General features: G+C 27.7%; 1 protein-coding gene across 16 annotated transcripts in view; it reads left to right on the top strand.

The window, feature by feature from the left end:
- Nucleotides 1-23,997, top strand: part of LOC142319565 (uncharacterized) — a 178,830-nt gene that overhangs the window by 97,010 nt on the left and 57,823 nt on the right. For all 16 annotated transcript variants that reach the window (XR_012755215.1, XR_012755214.1, XR_012755213.1 and 13 more), the window contains exons 4-8: nt 6,745-6,948; nt 11,316-11,415; nt 12,252-12,360; nt 15,062-15,260; nt 20,908-21,043. Coding sequence is in view for 11 of the 16 variants with exons in the window: in XM_075356990.1 (XP_075213105.1) it covers nt 6,745-6,948; nt 11,316-11,415; nt 12,252-12,360; nt 15,062-15,260; nt 20,908-21,043 (748 nt within the window). In the remaining 5 variants the exon portion in view is untranslated. The remainder of the gene's footprint in view (nt 1-6,744; nt 6,949-11,315; nt 11,416-12,251; nt 12,361-15,061; nt 15,261-20,907; nt 21,044-23,997) is intronic.

The raw sequence follows: 23,997 nt of genomic DNA, 5'->3' as shown, positions 1-23,997 counted from the left end.
TTTCTTTCAAATGTTTCTTAAGTTTGCTACTGCTGGATTAAGATTACCTTAACTGCAGTCATTTAAATAGCTTGTTCAGCTGACCTAAAATTATTTATAAAATATTTGTTATTCTATAATCAGTAATATAGAAGATATATTGATGCTCAAGTAGAAAAAGTTTGAAGATCAGTAATTTTTAACATATTACTCAAAAATATACCTGATTTTAGTGTTGAGCTTATTTATTTTTTTTAATTAACTTTTATATTCTGTTCTCTTCCTAATTTTTAACTAATATATTTTTTATAAGAAGGTGTAGTGTGATGCGTAAATAGATTACAAAAGATTTATCTCATTTGTGCAATTTTTACATTTTCTAATGCATTGTTCTAAACCACAGATGTATCCAAACAGCCTGCAGCAGCATAATTAGATTGAAACAAGTAAGTTTTGTTTTCTCACGAAGGAGATAATAATTTTGTCTGTATTCATTTTATTCATTCTTGAACAGAGATTAAAAGTCATATGTTAAACTATCATAATCCTTGAAATAATCCTTAATTTTTGTTTATATATAGCATTTGAATACTACATGGTACATTCCATTCATTGTGATCTTGAAAAGATCTTTTACAAACTTTACCATAGGAATAAGGTCTTTTAGAATTTATAACTCATCTTAATAGAGAGTTTCTCAACCTTTAAGTATTTGCAACCCAATTTTCAATCATAATTTTCATCGCGCCTCCCTCTCATATAATAATAGTGTATTTTCAGTATTTTGACGCTAAAGCTACACTACAAACCTTAAAAATTACCAGAAATAAGTAAATTTATTGATATTTGGCAATACCGACTGCTGCTTTGACAAAACCAGAATTGATGCATCTCTGTTGGTCTCTGTCTTACGTCCACCATATCAAACATTCTTGCAGCTTCGCAAGAAGTTCCAATTTGTCTTGAAAATTTTGGAATATCTGTGCAACCGTCTACGCAAACTTGTATAAATGCTGCACCTTGTTCAATTCCAGCTAGTCTCAGTCAAGTCGGTCCTTGTATCAGACGTATTGTGAATGTGTATGTTGTAATCTGCATGTTAATTGCAATTCATGGTATTAAATATTCATGGCAATAGATTTATTCATAATCATGGATAATTTTAAGTGGACATAAGCAAGCATTAGACGATAGTGAAGCAACAAGTGCGCAGATGAGCATGGTTCCGAAAATAAAATCAAGAAAATTTACTGAAGTAAATGAAGAAGAAAGGCTCCTGTGTGTCATGTGTCATTTGCTCAAAACTTTTGGAGCAGACAGCATGAAACCTAATAAACTTAAACAACATTTGGAAACGCTTCATAGTGAGTATGTTAACAAACCCCAAGAATTTTTCGAATTAAAATTAAAATCATATGCAAAGTAAACATCACTTTTAAAAAAAAAACTTTGTGAATGAAAAAGCTTTATTTGAGTATTGCAAAGTTCATATAAAATAGCCAGGTGTAAAAAGCCTTACACCATTGGTGAAGAGCTTATTTTGCCCAATGCGATTGAGATTGTTGAAACTATGGAGACAGTTTTGCCAAACAATTGCAGTCCACACCTCTATCAAATAATACTGTTGCCCTTCAAATTACTGTTGCTGCAAAGAATTAGCAAACTATATTGGAATCACAGATGGAAAATTATTAGGATAAATGTAGCAATCTGTTAACTGGATACTCAAAATTTTTGATACTAAGACAGTGTTTCTCAAGCTGTGGGGTGCACACCCCCGTAGGGGGGCATGATAATACTAAATTAGGGGCAACAGCACATAAAAAGAAAATAATATTAAAAAAAATTATTAATTTACTGAAAGGAAACCAAAATAAAATACATTCTGACATAATAAATAATAAAATACACATTTGCACTGATATGTAATACACTTATAAGAAGGATTGTATCAGTACTGCACAGTATATTTAATAATTAACTTACCAATACTATATTAAAAACAAGTTTAATAATTATCAGCGATTCCCTTGGGTCTGACTTGCAGAGCAAAGTTTTTCAAAGGAAGGTTTAGTGTTAGAAATAGACACTCCGAGTTCTTTTTTTATATTTAGCTGAGAATTAAAACTTTTTGTCTTCACTTTTAACTTTTTGTCTTCAAAGCAGACACCACAGAAAATCTGGTTTTGCAAAGGTAGGATGTTGAAAATGGTAATAGTATATAACAAATGCTCTTGTTTTCAGTGCAGAAAACTCATCATCCATCCCTGCCCAAAATTCAAAGAGTGATTTATTATTAAATTATCTTTTGATTTCACTACTCCATAAAGTTTATGAAGATTTCTTCTTCGGCAGTTGAGAGCCCTTTGGGAGTATTTTGAAATGGATCCCTAACCCACTCGTAGCTTGCTACCAAGTTGTTGTCAGAAAGAAAATACTAAAATTCTTTGCTAGCATGCCTAAATGATTTTCAGTAGTTATAAAAACAATTTTCACATGTTGTTCTTCAGCCTTGTAAATCTTTTACACACTCATCCAGATTTGCACACATTTCTAGATTTTTTGCTTTAAATTACTGCTCCACTATTCCAATTTTCTACAAAAAACATTAACTTTATCACTCATATCCAACATATGTGTATATTTTCTCCTTTGAGTTGAAGATTCAAGGTAATTTCTTGAATATGTTGACCAAGTAGCTCAAGTCCATCACAAATAAACCATCTTGAATTCTTGGCTTCCGATCGGTTTTCCTTTTGTAGAAAAATGGTGATTTCATCTCTTAATTCATAAACATCTTGCAAAAATTTCCCTCGTAATAATCATCTTGCCTTGGAATAAAATAGTAATGCTGAATGTATTGCAGCATGTCTTTACAAAGTACAGAAATGATTCTTGATTTCAGCGGTCTCATTTTTATATAATTTACTATGGTTATAACTGTTGTTAGCACTCTATTCAGACCAGGACTCATTTCTTTGGAAGTCAGAGCTTCTCTGTGGATCATGCAATGTGTGTCCAGACACACTGTGGAGATTTTTGTTTCACAAGTGCTTGTATACTTTGGAATCTTTCAGACATCGAACGAGCACCATCGATGCATATTCCAACGGAATTTTTCCACTTTACGTTTGCCTCGTTTATAAAATCATTTAAGTTAGCAAATAATGCGAGTGTTGTTGCTTTGAGTTCTGTTGGTTTGTAGAAAAGTAGTTCTTCTGCTGCTGACATACCATCACAAAATTGAACATAGGCAATGAAATTGAGCATCTTTACTGCTATCTGTTGCCTCATCAAGCTGAATTGAAAACAATTTGTCACGCAACTTCCCGAAAAGCTGATGCTGTACATCTTCAGTTATATCACCAATTCGAAGGGCAACAGTATCATTTGATAGAGGTGTGGACTGCAATTGTTTGGCCAAACTCTCCATAGTTTCAACAATCTCAATCGCATTGAACAATCTCATCATTGAAAAGCTCTCAATGAGGGCTTATTACTGCAGTAAAGAAAAGTCAAAAAATTTGAATTTGGACCAAAAGGGTATTTTTGGTTCAGTCGATTGCAATCAAAAGTAGAGGTGCACAACTGAATGTTATAACAGTCCTAAACCCAAAATTTCAACATCCTACAACTAATCATTTTTTATTTATGCGAGATACATACATACGTACATACAGACATCATGCCAGAACTAGTCAAAATGAATTCAAGGATGGTTAAAATGGATATTTCCATTCAAATCTTAAAACTGAAATTTTTCATGATCACAGTACTTCCTTTACTTTATACAAGGAAGTAAAAATAAGAGGGAAAAAAGAGAAAATTTGTTTCCTACTTTTCATAAAAGGAGTTTGATAAAAATGTTTTAGCTACATCCTTTCTTTCTTTCTTTTTGGTTTGTTACAGTCTTAATTCTTCATCCTGTAAGAAGAAATGAAAGTAAATAGTGAAATAATTTTTTTTTAAATATTTCTTTTTTATAATTTGAAAAAGTCATGTAGATTTGTCCTTACCACTAAAAATGTTTCCCTCCAAAAAAAGCAATATAAACTAATTTTTATGAAGTCATTATTATTTTTTACATCCATTTAATGAAAAAATGTAAATTTTCAGTTGTTAGTTTTATTTTTGGTTATATATTTATTGTTATACTCAGTGTATAATAATTTTAAAACGATTGTGATTGATTTCATACTGTTTATTTATGTAGCACTAATAATGCTATATGATTCATATTGGGCAGTTGCCCATTTCACCTGCTCATTAAAATGACCTTGTTATGTTAAATGGTTCATCAAATTTTTTGGACACATTTTTATAGCATTTCATCTTCTGTGGAAGCTATTTCTATCTTTAAATATATTCCTTTTAAAACATAGATAATATTAAAGAAGAATTAATGTAAAGTTATTAACTTACTGCTAGTAATTATTGGCAGTGTATTTGTCCCAGTTACAATTTTTATTACTATTTTACATGATAATACTCTTATTTTATTGTTTCTTTTTTTTATTGCAAGTGTTGTTTAATTAACTCTCAAGAATAGTTTTTTCTTACTGTAATATTTCATTAATTTTTTCTTTATTGCATTATGTTTTCTTAGGATTTTTAAAATTTAATTTTTATGCATTGCGGTTCGTTTTTTTATGCAATAATTATTAAATAAAATTTTCTTGTTGTTATTCTTAATGAATAATGATTTTTTTAGCATTTATTACATTAGTTAATGGATATTTTTACTTATATAAAAATGTTTGCAATTATATTTGCAATCATAATCAGTTTTTTTAATTATCTATTGTGATGTATGCTTTTTATATATGCATACACAAAATATATTGTTAATTAAATCAACTTCACAGCTGAATATAAATACCTTGACCTCACATCATAAAAAACAAACCATTAAAACACTATTTCCAAGTAAATAGAAAAAACCAATAATGACAGACATAATACCATCCAAGATCAAACAAATTCATCAACTACTTAACACATCTATATTACCAGAACATCATTTGAGAACTTAATCCTATAAATTACTTGTACATATTACTCAAAAATTAATATGGTCACACCTTGCTCCTAAATAAAATTAAAAAAAAAACACAAAACAAAAAATACATCATTTTAATATCTAGAAACAAAGATTTAAAAGAAAATTTAAGAAATATTTATATAGTGATGTAGTTGAGGTTAAAAACCAAAGCAAACCATCGCAAGCTAAATATGCTCATTAAGTAAACATAATTCCGCAGTAATATACAACTTGCTCTTATTGCACAAAATTATATTTTGATCAGTCAGATTGTAGCATCATATCTTTATAAATTATAAATATAAAAACAAATTATAGGATAAAATATATATGATTAAAAGATCATAATAATTATTTAAATACATTAAACATAACAAATTACTACAAAATAATTCTTAAGCTCTTAAAATTATAGCTCAACAGTCTGGTTTACAAATTACCTTTTCAAAAACAGAAATCATTTCAAACATTAAAAACTTGAACAAAAAAATAATCCATACCAAATTTGGAAATGTTAGAACAACTAAAGATTTTACATATTTAGAGGAAATAATCAATCGTAATGGAATAGACAGAACTTCTTTAAAAGTAAGTTTAGCTAAGTTTGAAAAAGTAACATTTTTAACTAAAAATATTTTTAACAAAACAAAATTATCCGTCAATACTAAAATTAGGCACTACAACACAGTAATTAAACCTGACAATCTTTATGGTATGAAAACAATTTAAACCAACGTAGAAAATGACATTAAAAGTAGAAAAGAGAATCCTCAGAAAAAATATGTGGACCTAAAAAGACCAGTGTACTTAAAAGTACAAAGTTAAGATCAAACAAAGAAATTTATCAAAATATTTTTACTCTAGAACCAGATAGTAGAAAAAGAAGATTAAGATTTCTTGGACATATGTTGAGGATGAATGAATCTAGATTGAACAAACAGATCTTTGATAAAATGTGGATATACAAAAATCAACAGGGTTACTTCCATCAAACAAATGAAAGTAGAAATTCAAAAATGCAATTTAATTCAGGAAAGTTTTTCAAACAGAGATGAATTTAGAAAGTTCTTGTACAATCTGAAAATACCTGTGGAACAGAAAAAGCCCAGTGGTAAGAAGTGGGCTGAAGAAGAAAAAAATGGTGAAATCAGGACACTTGAAAAAATTTGCAAAGAAAAAAGAAAAGGAAAAAAAGAAGTCAAAAATTGATGTTTGGGTGATCCTTGATCTATTGGTATACTTGCAAAAAAAAAAAAAAAAAAAAAAAAAAATATATATATATATTTACATCAAACATTAAATCAATAAATAAATATTACTTCAAATATGAAATTAGAACACTGATACAACATTAAAAACACAACAGTATGAAATAAAAGGTATTAGTAAACTAATTAATGGTGAATGACTTAATTTCAATTTGTAAAAGGATGTTTTGTTTAATTTACTCTAAACCTTATGATATATTAAAACAGTTGGTCTCCTAAAGGGTTTTGTTATACTGAAGGTTATTTTTATGAAATTTCATTCATATTAATGAGAATAATGATTGATTAATTGGCATCAAATTTGTATTTATTTTCTACATGTTTATAAGTATTGTAATCAATAAAGTATTTATAATTAATCATATTAAATTGTATTGGATAAAATTGGATGTCTTTCATATTGTAATTAAGTAGCAATATTTATTTTTTATATTTGTTTGTTTCTTTTAATAATAGATCAAAGTGTCACTGGCACAAGTTGGAGCGATCAAGAACAATTTGGATGAAAGCCAGTTACAAGATGTCATATTGGAAATCGTGACAGTAGCATTAAGGAACAGTAGTGTCCATATTAATCTCGGCCAGTATCCCACATGTCCACGACTTACTAGATATATACCTCCACCTAGTCATCTGTTACCGGTCCATTATGACAGTTTGGTAATTATAAATTTATGTTTTAATTTTTTATGCATTAATTTTTTTGTGTTCTTATCTGTGAAAATTTTTAATCAGTCAAATTTTGACCATTACATTGTGTTTATCGTTTACAATCGTATGAAAATAATATTTAAAAGCATAATTGTTAGTACCTTAGTTCAAACGAAAAATATAATCCTTTAACGATAAATGGGTAATAATTTTTGGCTAAAAGCCCCAATACAACATTAAAGTAGACTTAACATGGTCAGGCAGATCTCAGAAGATTTGGAGAACTAATAATTTTTTAACAGAAGGATCCTTATTTATCTGGGTGATTGCAGATGATGCCCAGTTATAAAAATTTAATTGTAATCCTGTATGTCCTGCAGTTCCTTGGTTACATGTCTGATTGAGTTCACTCCCTAAGTAGTGAAAAAATTGTTTTTAAGTTCCATTTATTTCTTTTAATTACAATGTAAATTAAAAATTGTTTGATGTTGAATAAAATTTACTATTAAATTTGTGAAAATGCCGGCACCAAACTCTCCCCTCCTCTTCTTATTATATATATATATATATATATATATAAATCCTATATATATATATATATATATATATATATATATAAATATATATATATATATATATATATAAATATATATATATATATAAATATATATATATATATATATATATAAATATATATATATATAAATATTTTTTTCCTGGTACCCTCCATGACGGGTCCGCAATGAAGCAATTAATTTCACATTGGAAGAGGTGTCCTGACTAATGGGCCTTCCCACCTACCGGCTGTACATCCGGCATGGCAGGCCAGCCCATATCATCTGCATTGCTCTTTCTGTTTTTTTTTTCACTATGCGCTCTTTCATGTTCGACCTTTGGAAAGGGGAGCCCAGCCCAGCTACACTGTTCCTGGAACCCCTTCCATGAGTCCAAATGTACGCTGTTATTATATCTAATACAAGAGTATGTAACATTTGTATTTACTATCTTGAAATTCCTACGTAACTATAATATACACTGAAGTATTATTACATGCATATTTTATTTTTTGAACATAATCTTCATAGTGGAATTTTCAGACTCAAATGGAATTTTAAATTGCCCTTCATCAGCTAGTTTTTTGTAATTGTTTTTTTTTGTTCTTGCATTTATACGAACAAAAACTATAACTACATTAAATTATATATCTAGTATAGAATATATTCTACATATGCATTTGTTGTCGAGAATATTTTCATTCCTTTCTACAGATCTTATTTTTTCTAGACTTAGTAATGTGTTCAAGACATCAGAAGATAGAGTGACTCCAATGTGATCATTAACAACATATCAAACAATTGAAAAACAACAATACAAGTTCCAACATAGAAAACCAGCAATCTAACCAACAATGTTCCATCGGAGGAAGGAACAAAACTAATCTCAATAACAAATATATTTCACATTACTGAATTATTTTTATAATTCAAAAATACACAAAAACCAAGTTGATATGACTACTGCTGGAAACCTATCTAAAAAGATATGTGCCCTTGACAAGGTGATCCATATGAACCTCAATTCACCCTAACCCTTCTAAGCTGATTCTCATAGAATGAGAAAAATGAGCCTCAGAACCCACTACAAAACAGAACATAATAGTGCTTTATTACTATGGTAGATTTATTCATGTGTCCCTCAGAAAGTAATGCTGCTTTCTACATATGTATTAAATGGAATTTGTATAAACTGAGATGATAAAACTTACTTACTAAGACAAGAATATTTTAATCATGTGTAACTTTAATTTATATGAAACATTTGTAAAACTGTGTTTAATGGTAATAAATTGATAAATAAATTCCCTTTTTTTGTTTTGTCAGTTTAAAGTGAAAATGTAATACATTAGGTAAAACAAAATATGTATTACAAGCATGCTTATAAAATTTACGTGACTGTATTTTTTCGGTACCATGCATTATCCAAAAATCACTGAAATGACTGTTTTATTAATATTCAAAATAAGGTGTTGGGTTCAAGGTGTGTGAATAATAAGGTAATGCCATTGTTTGTATCAATAGCAAAATGTTTACTTTGTACTGGGGTTAAAGTTTACAGTGACTATCCTTTTTTAAATTTAATTTTTTGTATTATATAAATTTATTTTAGATTATTTATTTTAAATATAAATTTATATTGCCATGTTTTACACTTACTGTAACTATTCTTAAATAATATAAAAAATATATTATTTTTATATTTTTGAACACTGCTTATTATATAACAATATTTTGTGTTTTCCTTAACCGTTTTGTTCACATTATCACCTTCATAAGAGGAGAAATACAACCGAAGTGTAAATAAAAATTGCATAACTGCATTATACAGATAAACTTTGAAAGGCTATATTCTTATTGCAAATAATAAACCTATTCAGATATTAAAAAAGAATGTATTAATATTCTTTAATAACATATATGCTGTAGGATGTAATTTTTTGCTAAATATTGTATTTAGAAAGAAGGCCATTGAAAAAAATGCATGTGCTATAAGCAACATAAAATATTATTTATATGGAAGATTATTTATAATACTTTTATTATTTATTAGATCTGTTTAATAACTCATTTGATGTCAGAGGATCCCATGTTTAAAAATTAATGTTATTTATTTAGTTTGAATTAAATATGATATATTAAACTGACACATTGTCTACTAAATCTGCTTCTAATTTGTTGAGGCGTCTGAGTAAACATCCATCAGGTTTTTATGTAAAGATTGGCCTGCTTGACAGATTGGTCTAATTTGAATTAAAAATAGTTTTCTGATTCAGGTAAGACATTGCTGTAGTTGACATACTGAGAATTTTAGTGAATGAAAGTATATTTATTATAGACAATTTATTTAAAATACTGTTAGTAGAGCATTCATATGCATGCTTTTATATTTGTATACTAGCAAATTACCCCATTTTCCCCCATTTTAATTGCAGCATAATTGATGGTAGTTGATTACAGTTAACTTTATTGATATATTGAACATGAGTTTTACAGTATAACTAGTATAACTACAAAATATTGATTCAGGAAGTTTTTATACTTTGTGAAATTTGAGATTTAGAAGCTTAAACTCCTTCTCCCTAGGATCAGGGAAAAGTTTTTCTTTTTTTTCATAAAAAAATGAAAAACTGTTCTATAATTGAAAGGATGCTCTTGAATGATCTGAACAACATTTGATGTTCCAGTATCCAATAATAATTGTTCCAGTAGTAATTGCAGCTTTAAAGAAAGGGATGGCAACATTAAATTAAATACCTACTGTTTATGTATTTTTTTTTTTGTTGTTTATGAGCCTGAACTGGGTTATAATAATAATTATGTAGTTGTAAGTGTATAGTGCCACTATATGTACTATGTGGTTACATAGTAAATATTATTTATATTTTATGTTGAAGTTTGGGTAAAACAGTAAATACATCCTGTTAAAACCTGATGGTCAGTAACACCTGCGACATCTCAAAAGTACCATTGTGGAAGTTGAAATGTTGTGAAGTAAGATTAAATTGATAAGCTATAACAGTTAATTCTACTTAAATAATAATGGATTGTATTAACCCAAAAATGTGTAGTACAGTAATTTCTAAGGAAATTTTTAAATGTATTGTTACTATAAAAAAAGAAAGTTTATTATGATATTTTAAATATGAAATATTTTAATTAATTAGTTAATAATTTATACACACTCCATTAAATTAAACATATTTTTCTGTTTTATTGTTCATTAAATTAATCCTAACAGTACTATATCAAAGTCCTCCCATAATCATAATATCTTGGTCCAGATATATGCAGATTACTTAAAAGAACTATAATGGTGTTTTTTTTTAAATATCTCATACATTCAAATGTTTAGCTTTATGGTTTTTAAGCCTATGTTTTCTTTAAAAAATTTTCAATTATTTTAATTTTACAAATGTATAAACCTGTTTAAAACATCTATTTTTTATTAAAAATTTATTAATCATGCAAAATCTTTAAATTAAATAGTGTAAATTTTGAATTTTTTTTTCCGACACTGGATCTATTAGTTATTACAACTTTTTATAAAAAATTTAGGGAAAGGAGAAAGAAATATAATTTCCAGTGTTTCTGGTAGATTATATTTTAAAGGAACTTACAGAACATAGTATGCAGTGCCTGCTTAGAATTAAAGTGATGGTGATATCTACATGTAAAATAAAATAAATTAATGCAGAAGTTGAAAATGTGTATGTATATTTGTATTGCCAGTCAACATTTCAATACAAATATAATCTTGAAGTACTTCCTTTAGTTGTCTGGTATTATTTCATTAGTTTTCTAAATTTTTTTTTGTTTTAGCTGTCCCCATCCTCGAAGAACGCATCCATTCCATCAAAGACTGCCAGCAAGAGGTTGCTAGTTAAAATAATTAAAGCTACCGGGCTTGCTTCTAATGTTGGTATGTTTTTTATTATCTTTGTCTTTTTAACTTTATTTTTCTTAGGTTTTTTGTTTTTAGCTTTATAAATTTTATTTAAATTTTTACTCCTGTTTTTTTATAGTATATAAAAGTGGGAAAATATTCCTGTTGATCAAAAGATAACTACCAGATTTTTGTATTTGTGACTGCTGTAAGGTCTCTGAATCAAAAATACTAAATATCGTTTATAAAAAATACCTAAACATAACTTTACACTGAATACTTTTTAAAGCTGATTATGTTTTGTACAGTAATATCTGTTATACTATAGGAGACAGTCCTCTGTAGATACAAATATAGATATATATATATGCATACACTAATTTTAAATTTATTATTATAAATTTATACCTGCTGATCTCCGTGGTGAAGTGGTAGCGTCTCACTCAAAAGGTCCCAGGTTCAAAACCCGGTCAGGCATGGCATGTTTCATATGCTACAAAATTCATTATAACTGTAAGTGTACAAATTCATTAACTGTAAGTGGGCATAAGACTGTTTTTACTGTGCAAATAAATAAATAATTAAAAAATTATTATTATTTATGTGCCTACGTACTACTTATGAGAATATATGCTAGCTACTAAGAGTTAACTAAGACATGATAAAAATTGTTAGTTTCAGCACAATAGTAGTGACTGTTACATGGTAATGTTTGAAGTATTTACTAATAGTTATGTTATCTTTACTTTCATAAATTAATTCTTTAATGAAATATTATTTTAATATGCATTAGTTATATTTATCTTATATTGGATTTCATATTGATGATTGCTTTTTTTTTTATTAATTTTCTTCTTCATTTATTTTATTAGCTTGTGCCGAACCATTCTGTGTTGTGGAATTAGATGATCCACCACAGAAGAATCAGACGTCAATTAAAAAAGACACTAGTAATCCTACTTGGGAGGAACATTTCTTATTGTGAGTACCATTATTCTTTTCTCAGTCCAGTTATTTCTAAAGCTTATTCATTAGATGTTTCTTATTTTTTGTTATAACTCTGCTGGACCTTAGTTCAGTTGAGTTATCAATAAATAAGTTATAACAGTATCTTTTGTAGATAGAGGTTCACAAACTACTAATTTTGTTGCTGTACAGTCTTCCAAATTATGTACTACATATCTAATGTTTTAATTCAGTTATGTTATTCTGAAGTCCTATATTACACCACAATTCAGTTAAGAATAAAATATCTCAACTACTTCTAGAAATTTTATGTTAAAGAAGTATAAAATATAATTTATTTTTCCTAGGTAAATACAGTATAATCCCGCTCTAATACGGGGGGGACTTATGTACCACTTACATTATAGCTAACCATGTTATTTCGAGAAGTAAATTTTAAATCACAAGGAATCAATTAAAAAAAAATAGGTAAAAAATCAAGCAATAATGGTTTAATAGAAAATGCCAATACAGTATAATGTGTGTACTTGCATAGAAACAAGTTAAGTGCGGAAGATACAATATTTTTTGAGATATTCAGATATGTGTTGAGGGACAGGTTTATAATCCGCATTATATCTGTGTCCATATATCAAGCCGTGTTATAGTGAGGCTGTATTGTATATTTTAAAATATATTATTCTGAATTTTTAATAATAGAGAATACAAATTCACTTCTGATTACTAAATAAAAAGTTAAACTGTGTAAAATGTAACAATTTATTTTAAATATAGTTCTATATGAATAGAAAACATGTTTAGTGAAAATATTTAAAAAGAAAGCAAACCAGATTAATTATAACTTAATCATTTCTAACAGTTACTTTTTTGTTAGAATATATAATTTAAAAATTATACAAAACAATTTGCAACTTTAAAAACTGTATTACAGGTTAAAAATATAAAGAAAAGAAAATAATTATTATATTCATGTATATATGCAGGCCATTTTATTAAAAAAAAAAAGTTAGTAAATTTAACAATAACATACTAGTTATAGATTGTGTACAAGCTATTGTAATTTTTTATTAGTTTTAGTAACTTTTTTTATTTTTAGTAAAATGAAAGAGTAAAACATAAATTTAAATTAATTTAAATTTTTACCAAACAGATATTAATAAAAAAAAAACCAAAATTTTTCTGAAGTTGAAGAAAGTTTAATATTCATTTTGTTGACATCATAGTTGTGCTTTTTCACAGCCTATTTTTACAGACGTCATGCATGGTCGGATGAACGTCATTCAATAATTGCTATATAGCTATAATGCTATAAAAATATGATATTGATATTTTAAAGTAAAATTTAAAAAATTTCAACTGTATCTATCACAGTGTTTTCTTGTATAGGCTTTGCTCATTCCAGCAATTGTAGCTAATGAATCTTTCACTAAGTTTCCAACCAAAAATTACATTCTACACCTGTTATGAATAAACAGGTGTGATCATAACTGTAATATTATATTTTTAAATTGGATACCACATAGGAAAGTCATTAATCTCTAAAATAATCAGAGATCATTGTAAAATTGCAGCCAAAATAAAATAAACTAGTGTCATCTCTATAAAATGTATATTATTATGAAGATATTGCTGTTTTATATGCATTTTCTTCCAGTAGTAAAATTAAGTAAATTTATATTGTAGTTAAAAGAAATTTAGGAGGCAGCAAAAGAAAATATTCCAACACGCTAATAACTCAATTCAAATTTTGTCAATTTCATGTGGTGAAATCTGCATAATGGCTTGCAACTTTTCATAACTTTCCTTTGTACTGTAAATAACTATTGGTTATCAGAGACAACAATATAGGTAACTAGAAAGAACATGTTACATTCCACACTTATTTTATGTGAAGATTTATGAAAAAAAAACACAAATGGTGTACTGTTAACTTTATTGTTATTTAATGAAACAAAATAATAAAAGTTACTGAAAGAATTTTATATCTTTGAGATTGTAAGTTATAGAGAATGTTTACCCAATAAGAAGTAAGAGTGAAGTTGTAGTGTCTTGAAAAACTATTAGGAATAATTTGGTATTATTAATAAACATTTTTTGATAATGAAAAGTTTTTGATAAATGTGTGGTAGTTATTTCTGTACACAGAAGTCAGGAGACTTGTATTCACAAAGTGAAATCAGGGCTCATAGGGTGTGTAACACTCGAAGTCCATATGTGAATTTACCAATCATTATTTAATCAAGGAACTGAAAAATCAGCAAGCAATAGCATTAGTAGAAAGATAAATAGTTTCCTTAATTATTGTTGTTTGAGAGTTTCAGATCCAGTAACACATTGAATTTGGAAAAGCTCTTATTTAGATTTAAAAAATTACTTTAAAGTTTTTTTATATAATTCAGATCACCAGATTTTCAGTTTGTTAATCCTGATGTCACAGGTCAGATCCTTTGTTTTAAGAGGCTTGATATCACCAATCGACCACATAAAGAGTTATCTTTTTTGTGATCCAAAGGAATGGTTTGGATGTATGACATGATTTTTCTACTATCAGTTAATCCCACTGTACCATAAATCAATACTGGTAATAAAATTGTCTTACTTGATTTAATTAAGAGTTAATTTCTATGATTTTTTTTTCATTTTACATCTATTATTTTCTATGCAGATACATGTAACTGTATGTGTGTAAATTTTATTATTTAATTTTTTTTTGCAGTGATGTTAGTGACACAACTGCAGAAATATTATTTGAAGTTTATGATAAAAAACATGTTGGAAAAGGTGATCATAAATTTCTTGGTCTGGGTATTGTAGGGATGGATGAATTGCTGGTTAATCCTAGTCAAAGACAGACAATCTCTCTGCAAAGCCGACCCTATCAAGAGGATCCAGTATCTGGAACTTTAACCGTTGAGGTAAGTAAACTCTCCACTGAACTATAAACATATTTTACATTTATTAGTACTCTTGCTTACTGAAATATTTATTTTAAATTTAAAGAGGTCTTGGCAAGTACCAAGTATACTAGGTAGCTACACAAGTATTTATTTGAATTAATCAGAGACCACACAATTTATTTAATGATAATTAATTTTTTTAGTTAAGGCTTTCTTGGTATTTAAGGCCAAGGTCTGCAATGACTAAGCTAATGATATTATATGAAATGTAAAATAAGTGTGCATAATTGTTTTTATTTCATCAAACTATTGAAGTTTGCTCAACTCATTCCCATAGTCACTGCAATCTTATTATAACTTTTAATTGTTGTTTCCATAAATTTTACATTGATCTTCAATGGGTACAAGGTCTGTTAGGTCTCTTCTGTACCATTATATAAGCTGGACTCAGCAGAAAAAAAAATCCCACACTATTATGATGTGAATACAAAATTGTAAACCAGAGAAAGATAGCTGTATGAATTATCTTGATATATTTATCTAAAACACAATTTCTGTTTCATCAAGAATGATATGGTGGGATTTGGATGATTTCATCACACAAAACTTGTTTTTACTTTATTTTTTTGGGGTGAAGAACTCCAGAGTTATATTACCATTTTTTGTCAGTGCTTCAACGTGGAAGAGATATGACTTTTTAAACAGCTAAAAAAAAAATAGGGAATATTTATTTTACATATACTTATATTAAGACAGTAATTTGTGTACACTAGTCTTGTCAGTTTTATAGATTTATTACAGAATATAGTATTGTTACAAAATACTAAAGTACTTTTTCTGGTTTACGCAGTATTTAATATTACTTTTTACATTGTTTGATGTATTTTACCAAAACTGTGCAGGTTTTTTATTTCCAGTGGCATCATATTGACTTTTTTTTTGTATATTTAATGCATGTAATTATTTTTATACTGTTTTTTACTTTACTTACAATCAAAACTTGTATCAACAGTTAATGTCAGTAATAATATCAATCTCATGATAATAATAGTTCTTCCATGAGAACTATGGTTAATTGTTCAGTAATATCAGAGATGTTTAATAATTGAATAAATGACCGATCATGTATATTATGAATTGGATCTGATTGTTAAAATCTTCCCAAGTCCCTTCTACCTACAAAAACAAAGAATGAAGGTAACAACCAACGTTAATGTCAATATTTGCTAGGTCTTAAGTAAAAAAAATATTTTTTATTAAATGTTATGAGTGTATTTTTATGTTCTCAGTAACTTATATCAAAACTGTAACAGTAAAATTATCAGTCTTTACTTGCATAAAACTAATTTTTATCCAAATAAATATAAGAAGAATTTTATACTTTGTAACTTAAAAAAGTATTCTCTAATTCACATGTAAGTTTGTGGTCCAGGTATATGTATATCCATTTTTACAGATTTTGTTTTATATAAATGTAATTTTAATTGCTTTTAGAATTTGTTTGTTTTTCGTTGCTACTTGTTTAAAAAAAATTACTCTTGATTTTAATGAAACTTGAAAGTCTTCAGACTTTATGTTAAGATTTTATCTGAGGGCTCTGCCCATTGAAAACAATTTTTTCCCCTTAAGATATAGCCTAGAAAAACAATAATTAAAACCCAAAATATTTGCAACAACTTTTGGCTAAGACATTTTTTAGAATTTTATGGGTTTAATTTTTTCTTGAAAATTTCTCTTTTTTAACAATTATAATAATACTATATGAGTTCAAGTTGATCTTAGAAGACAGAAAATGATTGCATTAAATAATGGAAGTAAAATATTCACATCCATTGTTATGTATTTAGACTACTACATTTAACTTTTTTCATATGAATATACTTGGTGGACCCCACATCTGCAGACTAACAGACATTTTACCATATTTCTTAAGAAATTTTTTTATTGTTTTTGATAGGATATTTTCTCACTTTGAATAGATTTAAAATTCTTTTAATGAAGTCATAAGATTTTCTGTCGGTTAACTGAATTATATTTTCCTAACTTTTGATCGAGGTTTGCCAGATCTTAGAAAGAAAAATGTATTTTTATCATTTTGGTTATAAAATGCTGGAGTAAAGTTATACCTTATTTATTGCTGTTAATGTTTTTTTTTTAAACATCATGATGCACAAAACAAACTTGAAACATTAAGCATATCCTTAATAACATAATATAATCCGACATAAGAAAATTAATTAAAGTAGTTTAATCTTCTTTTTTTAATATTTTTATTTATAGTTATATTAACAATTAAAATCATTAGCGACTCTTCAAGATTACATTTGTAAGTGTAAATGTGTAATCTTGAACAGACTCAGGCTGACCATTCCTGAGACATGTGGTAAGTTGAAACCCAATGACCAAAGAACACTGGTATCCATGAACTAGTATCCAAATCCAAATAAAAGCAACTACCTTTACTTTACTTTTAAAGTTTTTACTACCTTTCTTTGGTTAAAGAAAAAATGTAAAATAATAACTTTAAGTAAAAAAAAATTGCTTTATATTTTTATTTAATAAATATATATGCTGCACGAGTATAGCATAAAAAATAAATCTGTTTATTTAAAGGGAATAGCATATTTTTAGGCATAAACAGTATTGATGAATGATGTTTAAGTTATTTTATATTGACTAAGATGTGGATTAATTATCTAAATAAAAGAAATATTTAAAAATTTATGCAGCACTAAATACAACATACTGAAGATGCAATAAACAAACAGCAATGTCTTACTACTTTTAAATGATCTTATAAAGCACATTTATTTTGCAAAATTACAGCTGAGCACAATAAAAAATTCTTATTAGTTAAACTCAAGTAAGAACATCAGTGCAATTCATATGTTTTGAAAAAAGTAACTGATAATTATTTTGGTTATAAAAAAGCTTGCAAAAAAATAAAAGAAAATATTTGTTTAGTTTTTAAATTTATGACGTTTAAATATTAAATACAACTACCAATAACTTAGTTATTTGGTGCCAACTTCAAAAAGTAAAAATTTAAGAAAAAATTGAAATTTTATTGTATCTTAATAAATTTTATTGTATCTTTTTGAGAGAATTTTTTTGAAGTTTTTTAAAATGGGGTAACCTTACAAAACATGCTGTACAAACATAAATCCAAGAAACCTGCAGCTTGGTAAGAATAAGAAAAGGAATGTAGAGGAAGATTTAATTAAAAGTTACTATTGAGCACGAGCTAAGATACCTGAAATATTGGAAATGTATTATATTTTGTCTTAAGTCTTCTATCCATTTTCATTGAATTTGTGAATGAACGAAAATATTTGCATATCAGAGTCATTGCACCAACTCTTACATTATAATTCATTATTAATCTCTGACATAATAAAGATATATGAATACCTTTATAATATCAAATAATAATAACAAATAATTAACATTTTGTTAATTGTATTTTCTACTTGTATTTCCATACAGATATCAAATTAAGTAAATAATTGAAATCAAATAATGGTATTTTTTTTCATGAAATCCTGTATCTGCAGTTGGTATTATATTTTTGTTACATTAAAAAACTTATTCTTTTTAATGATATGTCATTTTTTCAGAAATTATAATATTTTCTATTGCCAAATTTTAAATGATATTCTAAATATACATGTACTTGTACTGTCCAGTATTGTAGTAATATCTGTTTAATTGATTCTTGTTTATATTCATATATTTATATATATATATATATGAATATACAGAGTGTCCCATATAAAACGCAACCCAACCTTATATTGGTAGGTATTGAAATAATAAAAAGGCATGTGTAAATGTAAATGTAATTTTTATTATTACCATCCATTACCTTACATTTAGAGTAAATGTTGGAAGTGGCCGCCATCTTCTTGAATACAAGCTTCAATTCTTTTTACAGCGTTTCTTGCAACTTTTTTCAAAATTTGTGGCTGGATATTTAATACAGCTTGTTCAATACTGACTTTCAATTGTTCAAGTGTTCGTGGTTTGTTGCTGTAGGCTTTTTCTTTGAGGTAACCCCATAGAAAAAAATCCTCCGCAGTCAAATCTGGAGATCTTGGTGGCCACAAGCCTCGACCGATAACATGATTACCAAAGAATTCCTCAACGAAATCAGAAGTTGAACCTGCGTAGTGGAATGTCGCACTGTCATGTTGTAGCCAGCAGTGTCTGTCTTCCTCTTCCAAGAGTACAATGAACTGAAATAAAATATCCTGATATCGTTCTGCATTAATGGTGTACTCGAAAAAAATAGGACCGATTATTTTCTTCCGCGATATCGCGCACTACACGCCCAGCTTCTGCGGGTATAATTGTTTTTCGTGATAAACGTGGGGATTTTCAGCACTCCAAATTCTACTGTTTTGGCTGTTTACGTAGCTATCCAAATGAAACCATGCTTCATCTGTGAAAAATAACCAATCCATAACATTAATTCCCTCACGCAGAAATCGACGGAACCGTTGACTATATTGTAGCCGGTTTTGTTTGTCGAGCTCAAGAAGTTGATGAACCTTTGAATGCGATAAGGTCGTAATTGTAATCGTTTGGTCGCCCGATGAACAGTTGATTAAGACAAATTAATTTCAGCAGACAAACGTCTGATTGATTTATTTGGCGAGGCGAGTAATCGGTCTTTGATTTCAATGACTGTATCTGTATTCAACACTGACGCAGATCTTTTGTGTTCCTTGTTATTAACAGAACCGGTCTCTCTAAATTTTGCAACTAACCTTAAGACTGATGTTTTGTTAGGAGCTGGTTTATCTGGGTACTTATGGCGAAACAAATCTTGCACTGCAACCACTGATTTCGTACTGAAGTACGACTCATCAATGAAAACACGTTCATCTAGCAAAAACACATCTTGTCTCTAGCAATACACTGAACGTTATGATTGCATTGTTGTTACTATTGGTAGTGTTCTACTGCGTCGCCGCGATGTTCAGATGTTGGACGAGTCCATTTCAGTAACGAGTAGGGGAGTAAGCTTGACTTTTGAAATTTCAAAATTATTGATTGATGGGTTGCGTTTTATATGGGACACTCTGTATATATATATATATATATATATATATATATATATATATATATATATATATATATATATATATGAATTTCTTTCTTTTTATTCTATAGTTTTACTGTAAATTATTTTTCTTCAGAAAAGAGCACTTAGCACTATCCGGAATAGTGATTAGAACAGTTGTGTAGTCATAATGTTTTCATCATTAATGATTGATTGTTCATTCAGAGAACAAAAAAAAAGTCTATAGAGTTATAGTGTAGAATATATCTGGATTTTTTTTTATGGCAAAACTGAATTTCTTGTCAAGGATTGCTGGTCATTAAAAGCCATTTGCTTAAGAAGTTGATATGGGTACTTTGATATAGTTGTAACTGATGTATTTATAATGTAGAAGCTGGCTATTTAATTTAGTTTTTTAAATTATCATGTAAAATTAAAGATATTCTGAGGAACAAAGATAAAGAAAAATGAGATTCTAATATTTTTGGTATTATTTTCTACTGATTAGGTTTCATATATATATGTACAGTATCTTGCTCATAAAATTATAAGGTTGTCTCTAGCTGTAGTAATGTTGTCACAGTTGCCTTTGTCCATTAGTTCCTGTTCATTGAGGGTGCAGAAATTCCAGTGATGGGTGATAAACCTTACAAATTGAAAGAGACATTAAGATCTATTTCACCATCTGGAGCTACAATTACCACTACTAAGACTGTTTTTTCAAAAACTGATTCAGGTAAATATCTTGACTAACAGGATTTTATTAAATATTATTTCTGTTACGTTATGTGAAATTATTGAAATGATCTTATTAGATTATGTTATAATTTGCTATTTAAAAGTAAGTAATATGCAAGATAATATATTGATAACTTACATATTTGTTTTACTTTAATATGATTTATTGATATACTGCTTTATTTTGAAGGAAGTGTATCGATAATTTAATTATTTATAAAATTCTTATTCTGAAGAAAATAACAAGTAATAAAACAGAGCGATGAAAATATAATTAATGAACGAGTAAAATTTGTACATTATGATTCAATTAAGGAAATAGAGAATATTTAGTTAATAATTGTTCAACTTATATTTAAAACATTTGTTTAAATTACAGTACCAGAAAAAATATAATTATCTCCCATAGAATGTAGCAGAATGGTCATTTTATTTCAGTTTCTGAGATGATGAACACACCTCTAAATTTTTAATATTTTAACTGTATTTTTAATTTAATTTTAGTTAAAACATTCTAATGAAATAGAGATTTCTGCGTCCCTTCAAATTATCATAATTGCATTACCTTTTTTTCCAACAAGGATTTCTTAAGGGAAAATTTTTTTTTTTCACTTATAATAATAATGAAAGATACCATTAGTAAATAAAATAAATGCTTTTGTAGGAAAAAAAAAATTGATCTTCAAAAGCAATATGTATATTTAAATATATATAAATCACAATTATTAAAAAATGAGCATTTTCAAAAAAAGATAGCTCCTGAATGTATATCAAGTATACTGAAATACAGAAAGAGGCAGATGCTTCCATGTGTAAATCAGTCTTAGAAGGCTAAAAAATTATGTAGATAGTAAGCATGGCTTGTGGTATGTGAAAAATGACCACTACTTAAAACTCCTAAAATAAAAACTGTAGAATGAATTTTTTGTTATTGATGGAATAATTTTCTGATTGTGAAATGACTTACAACAATTAAAACTTTTACAGCATTTTTTTTTATATTCTACTCAATATAATTTTTCCCTGTAATTAATAAAATAATAATTAATAACTGACTTGTGAATAACTTAATAAATGAAAGTAATTAACTAAATAAGTTGTTAACTGATTGAGGGAATAATGGCAAAAATTAATATTTTCTTCGCTCCATTTGCCTGGTTTTGTCCTCTTCTCCAGTACTTTCATCCCTATTCTTGTATTTAAATTTAAATGTACATGCTACATTCTGCATAATTTATGATCACCTTATGTATTTTAATCTTTGTCTTTCCTTGTAATTTTTATTTTACACCATTTATCATTAAATTGTTTAACCTTATATCTTAATCTGTTAATATGTTAACCTGATATGTTAAAATATGGCCTACCAACCTAGTTTTTTTTTTTATATATTCTACAGCAATACTGCATTTAATTTTAAAGATTTCTTTTCTTTGTCTCTCTGACTTTTTTATTGTCCACATGTAGCAGTGGTAAGTGTTTTTTAGCACTAAAACATGGTTAAACACCTTAAATTCATACAAATAGTTCTTGTCTTTGTAACTTGTACAACTAACTGATTCTAAACATCTCAATCCTAACTTAAAAATGTTCAATTATTGATTATTTGTCAGCTAATCTGAATGTACTTCATTTGATGACACTACATTATTCAATTTCATTTATTTAGAAATAAGTCTTAAGATACTTATATGCTGACAAAAGATGCTTTCTAGTACTTAAAAAGTATCAGACAATAGGCTTATTGTTAAGACAAATAATACCAATAAGGCACTTTACTTATGAATCCTTACCAGAAATATAATAATAAAAAGTTTCAAAAATATATATCTGAAGAATAATTAATTGTAGGAATGTTATTAAACATTTTATTATTTTATTTAAGATTTTATTATTAGGAAAATTCCAAATTATTGATGTAAACTGTCATTAATTTGTTACCGTGTTTTATTTTGTATCAAATACTCATTCTCGTTTGGGGATCCCCTTGGCAAACAAATCTAATCAGAATTTTTAAACCTAAAAACCAAAACCTAGTAATTGAAGGATTTTGAGTCAGATAAAAAGTGATTAAAACTGTTTTTTATGTTTGACCTACAATAACTTTGTTAAATGGGTAATAAACACATTAGAACTGTTAAACAAAATTTGTAAATAATTTAATTCTGAATAAAATGGTCTAAGATAAGTTGAATAAAACAAAGAAAAGTTAGAAAAATTTCTAATTTTATTTAGAAATAGTACACTAGACCAAAGTGCATTGTACGTACTAGTGTGTAATAAATGTTCAAAAATGAGCTGCCATTTTCAACACATTTCTTGGCATGCTTCTGTACTGCTTTTGCTGCTCTGTTTAGTTCTTCAGGGTTGTTCTTAAATTTGTCAGCCGGCCCCATAATGCAGACAATTAATTTCTAATGAGAGTGTATTTTTGTTTTGTATATAATATTTTTCATCCATCCCAACACAAAAATCTAAACATGTTAGGATAAGGCGATCTTGATGGTCAGGAATATGGACCTCCACAACCAATCCATTTCTCAGGGAAATGATTTAAGTGAGTGTAAATGGCACAAAAGAAGTGAGTAGGCATGCTGTCATGCTGCAAGTATACTTTGTGTCTCTTGTGCTAGAAGAACATCTTCAAGTAGTTGTGACAATTCTTTTTGAAGTAAGTGCAAAAGTTGACCTCAGAATTTAAGCAGTCAGATAATATAAACAGTTTAAACATCTGATTCTGAAGAAGTTTGCACCATACATTGATAAATTAGTGTTGAAAATTGCCTTCCATTGCCTCATGAAGGTTTACTTCTTCCCAAGAATACTCATTGCATAAATTGTTGATGCCATCTTATCTGAAATTTGCCTTGTCAGTAAACAAAAATACATGTAGAGTTGTCGACTTGTATTCCACCAGTTACAGAACACCAAGCGAAGCAGACAGTCTCCTGC

This window comes from Lycorma delicatula, chromosome 2 (assembly GCF_047948215.1).
Source record: "Lycorma delicatula isolate Av1 chromosome 2, ASM4794821v1, whole genome shotgun sequence".
Taxonomy (NCBI): Eukaryota; Metazoa; Arthropoda; class Insecta; order Hemiptera; family Fulgoridae; genus Lycorma; species Lycorma delicatula.
Note: the sequence above shows the minus strand (reverse complement) of the source record. Positions and strands in the feature narration are given on the sequence as shown.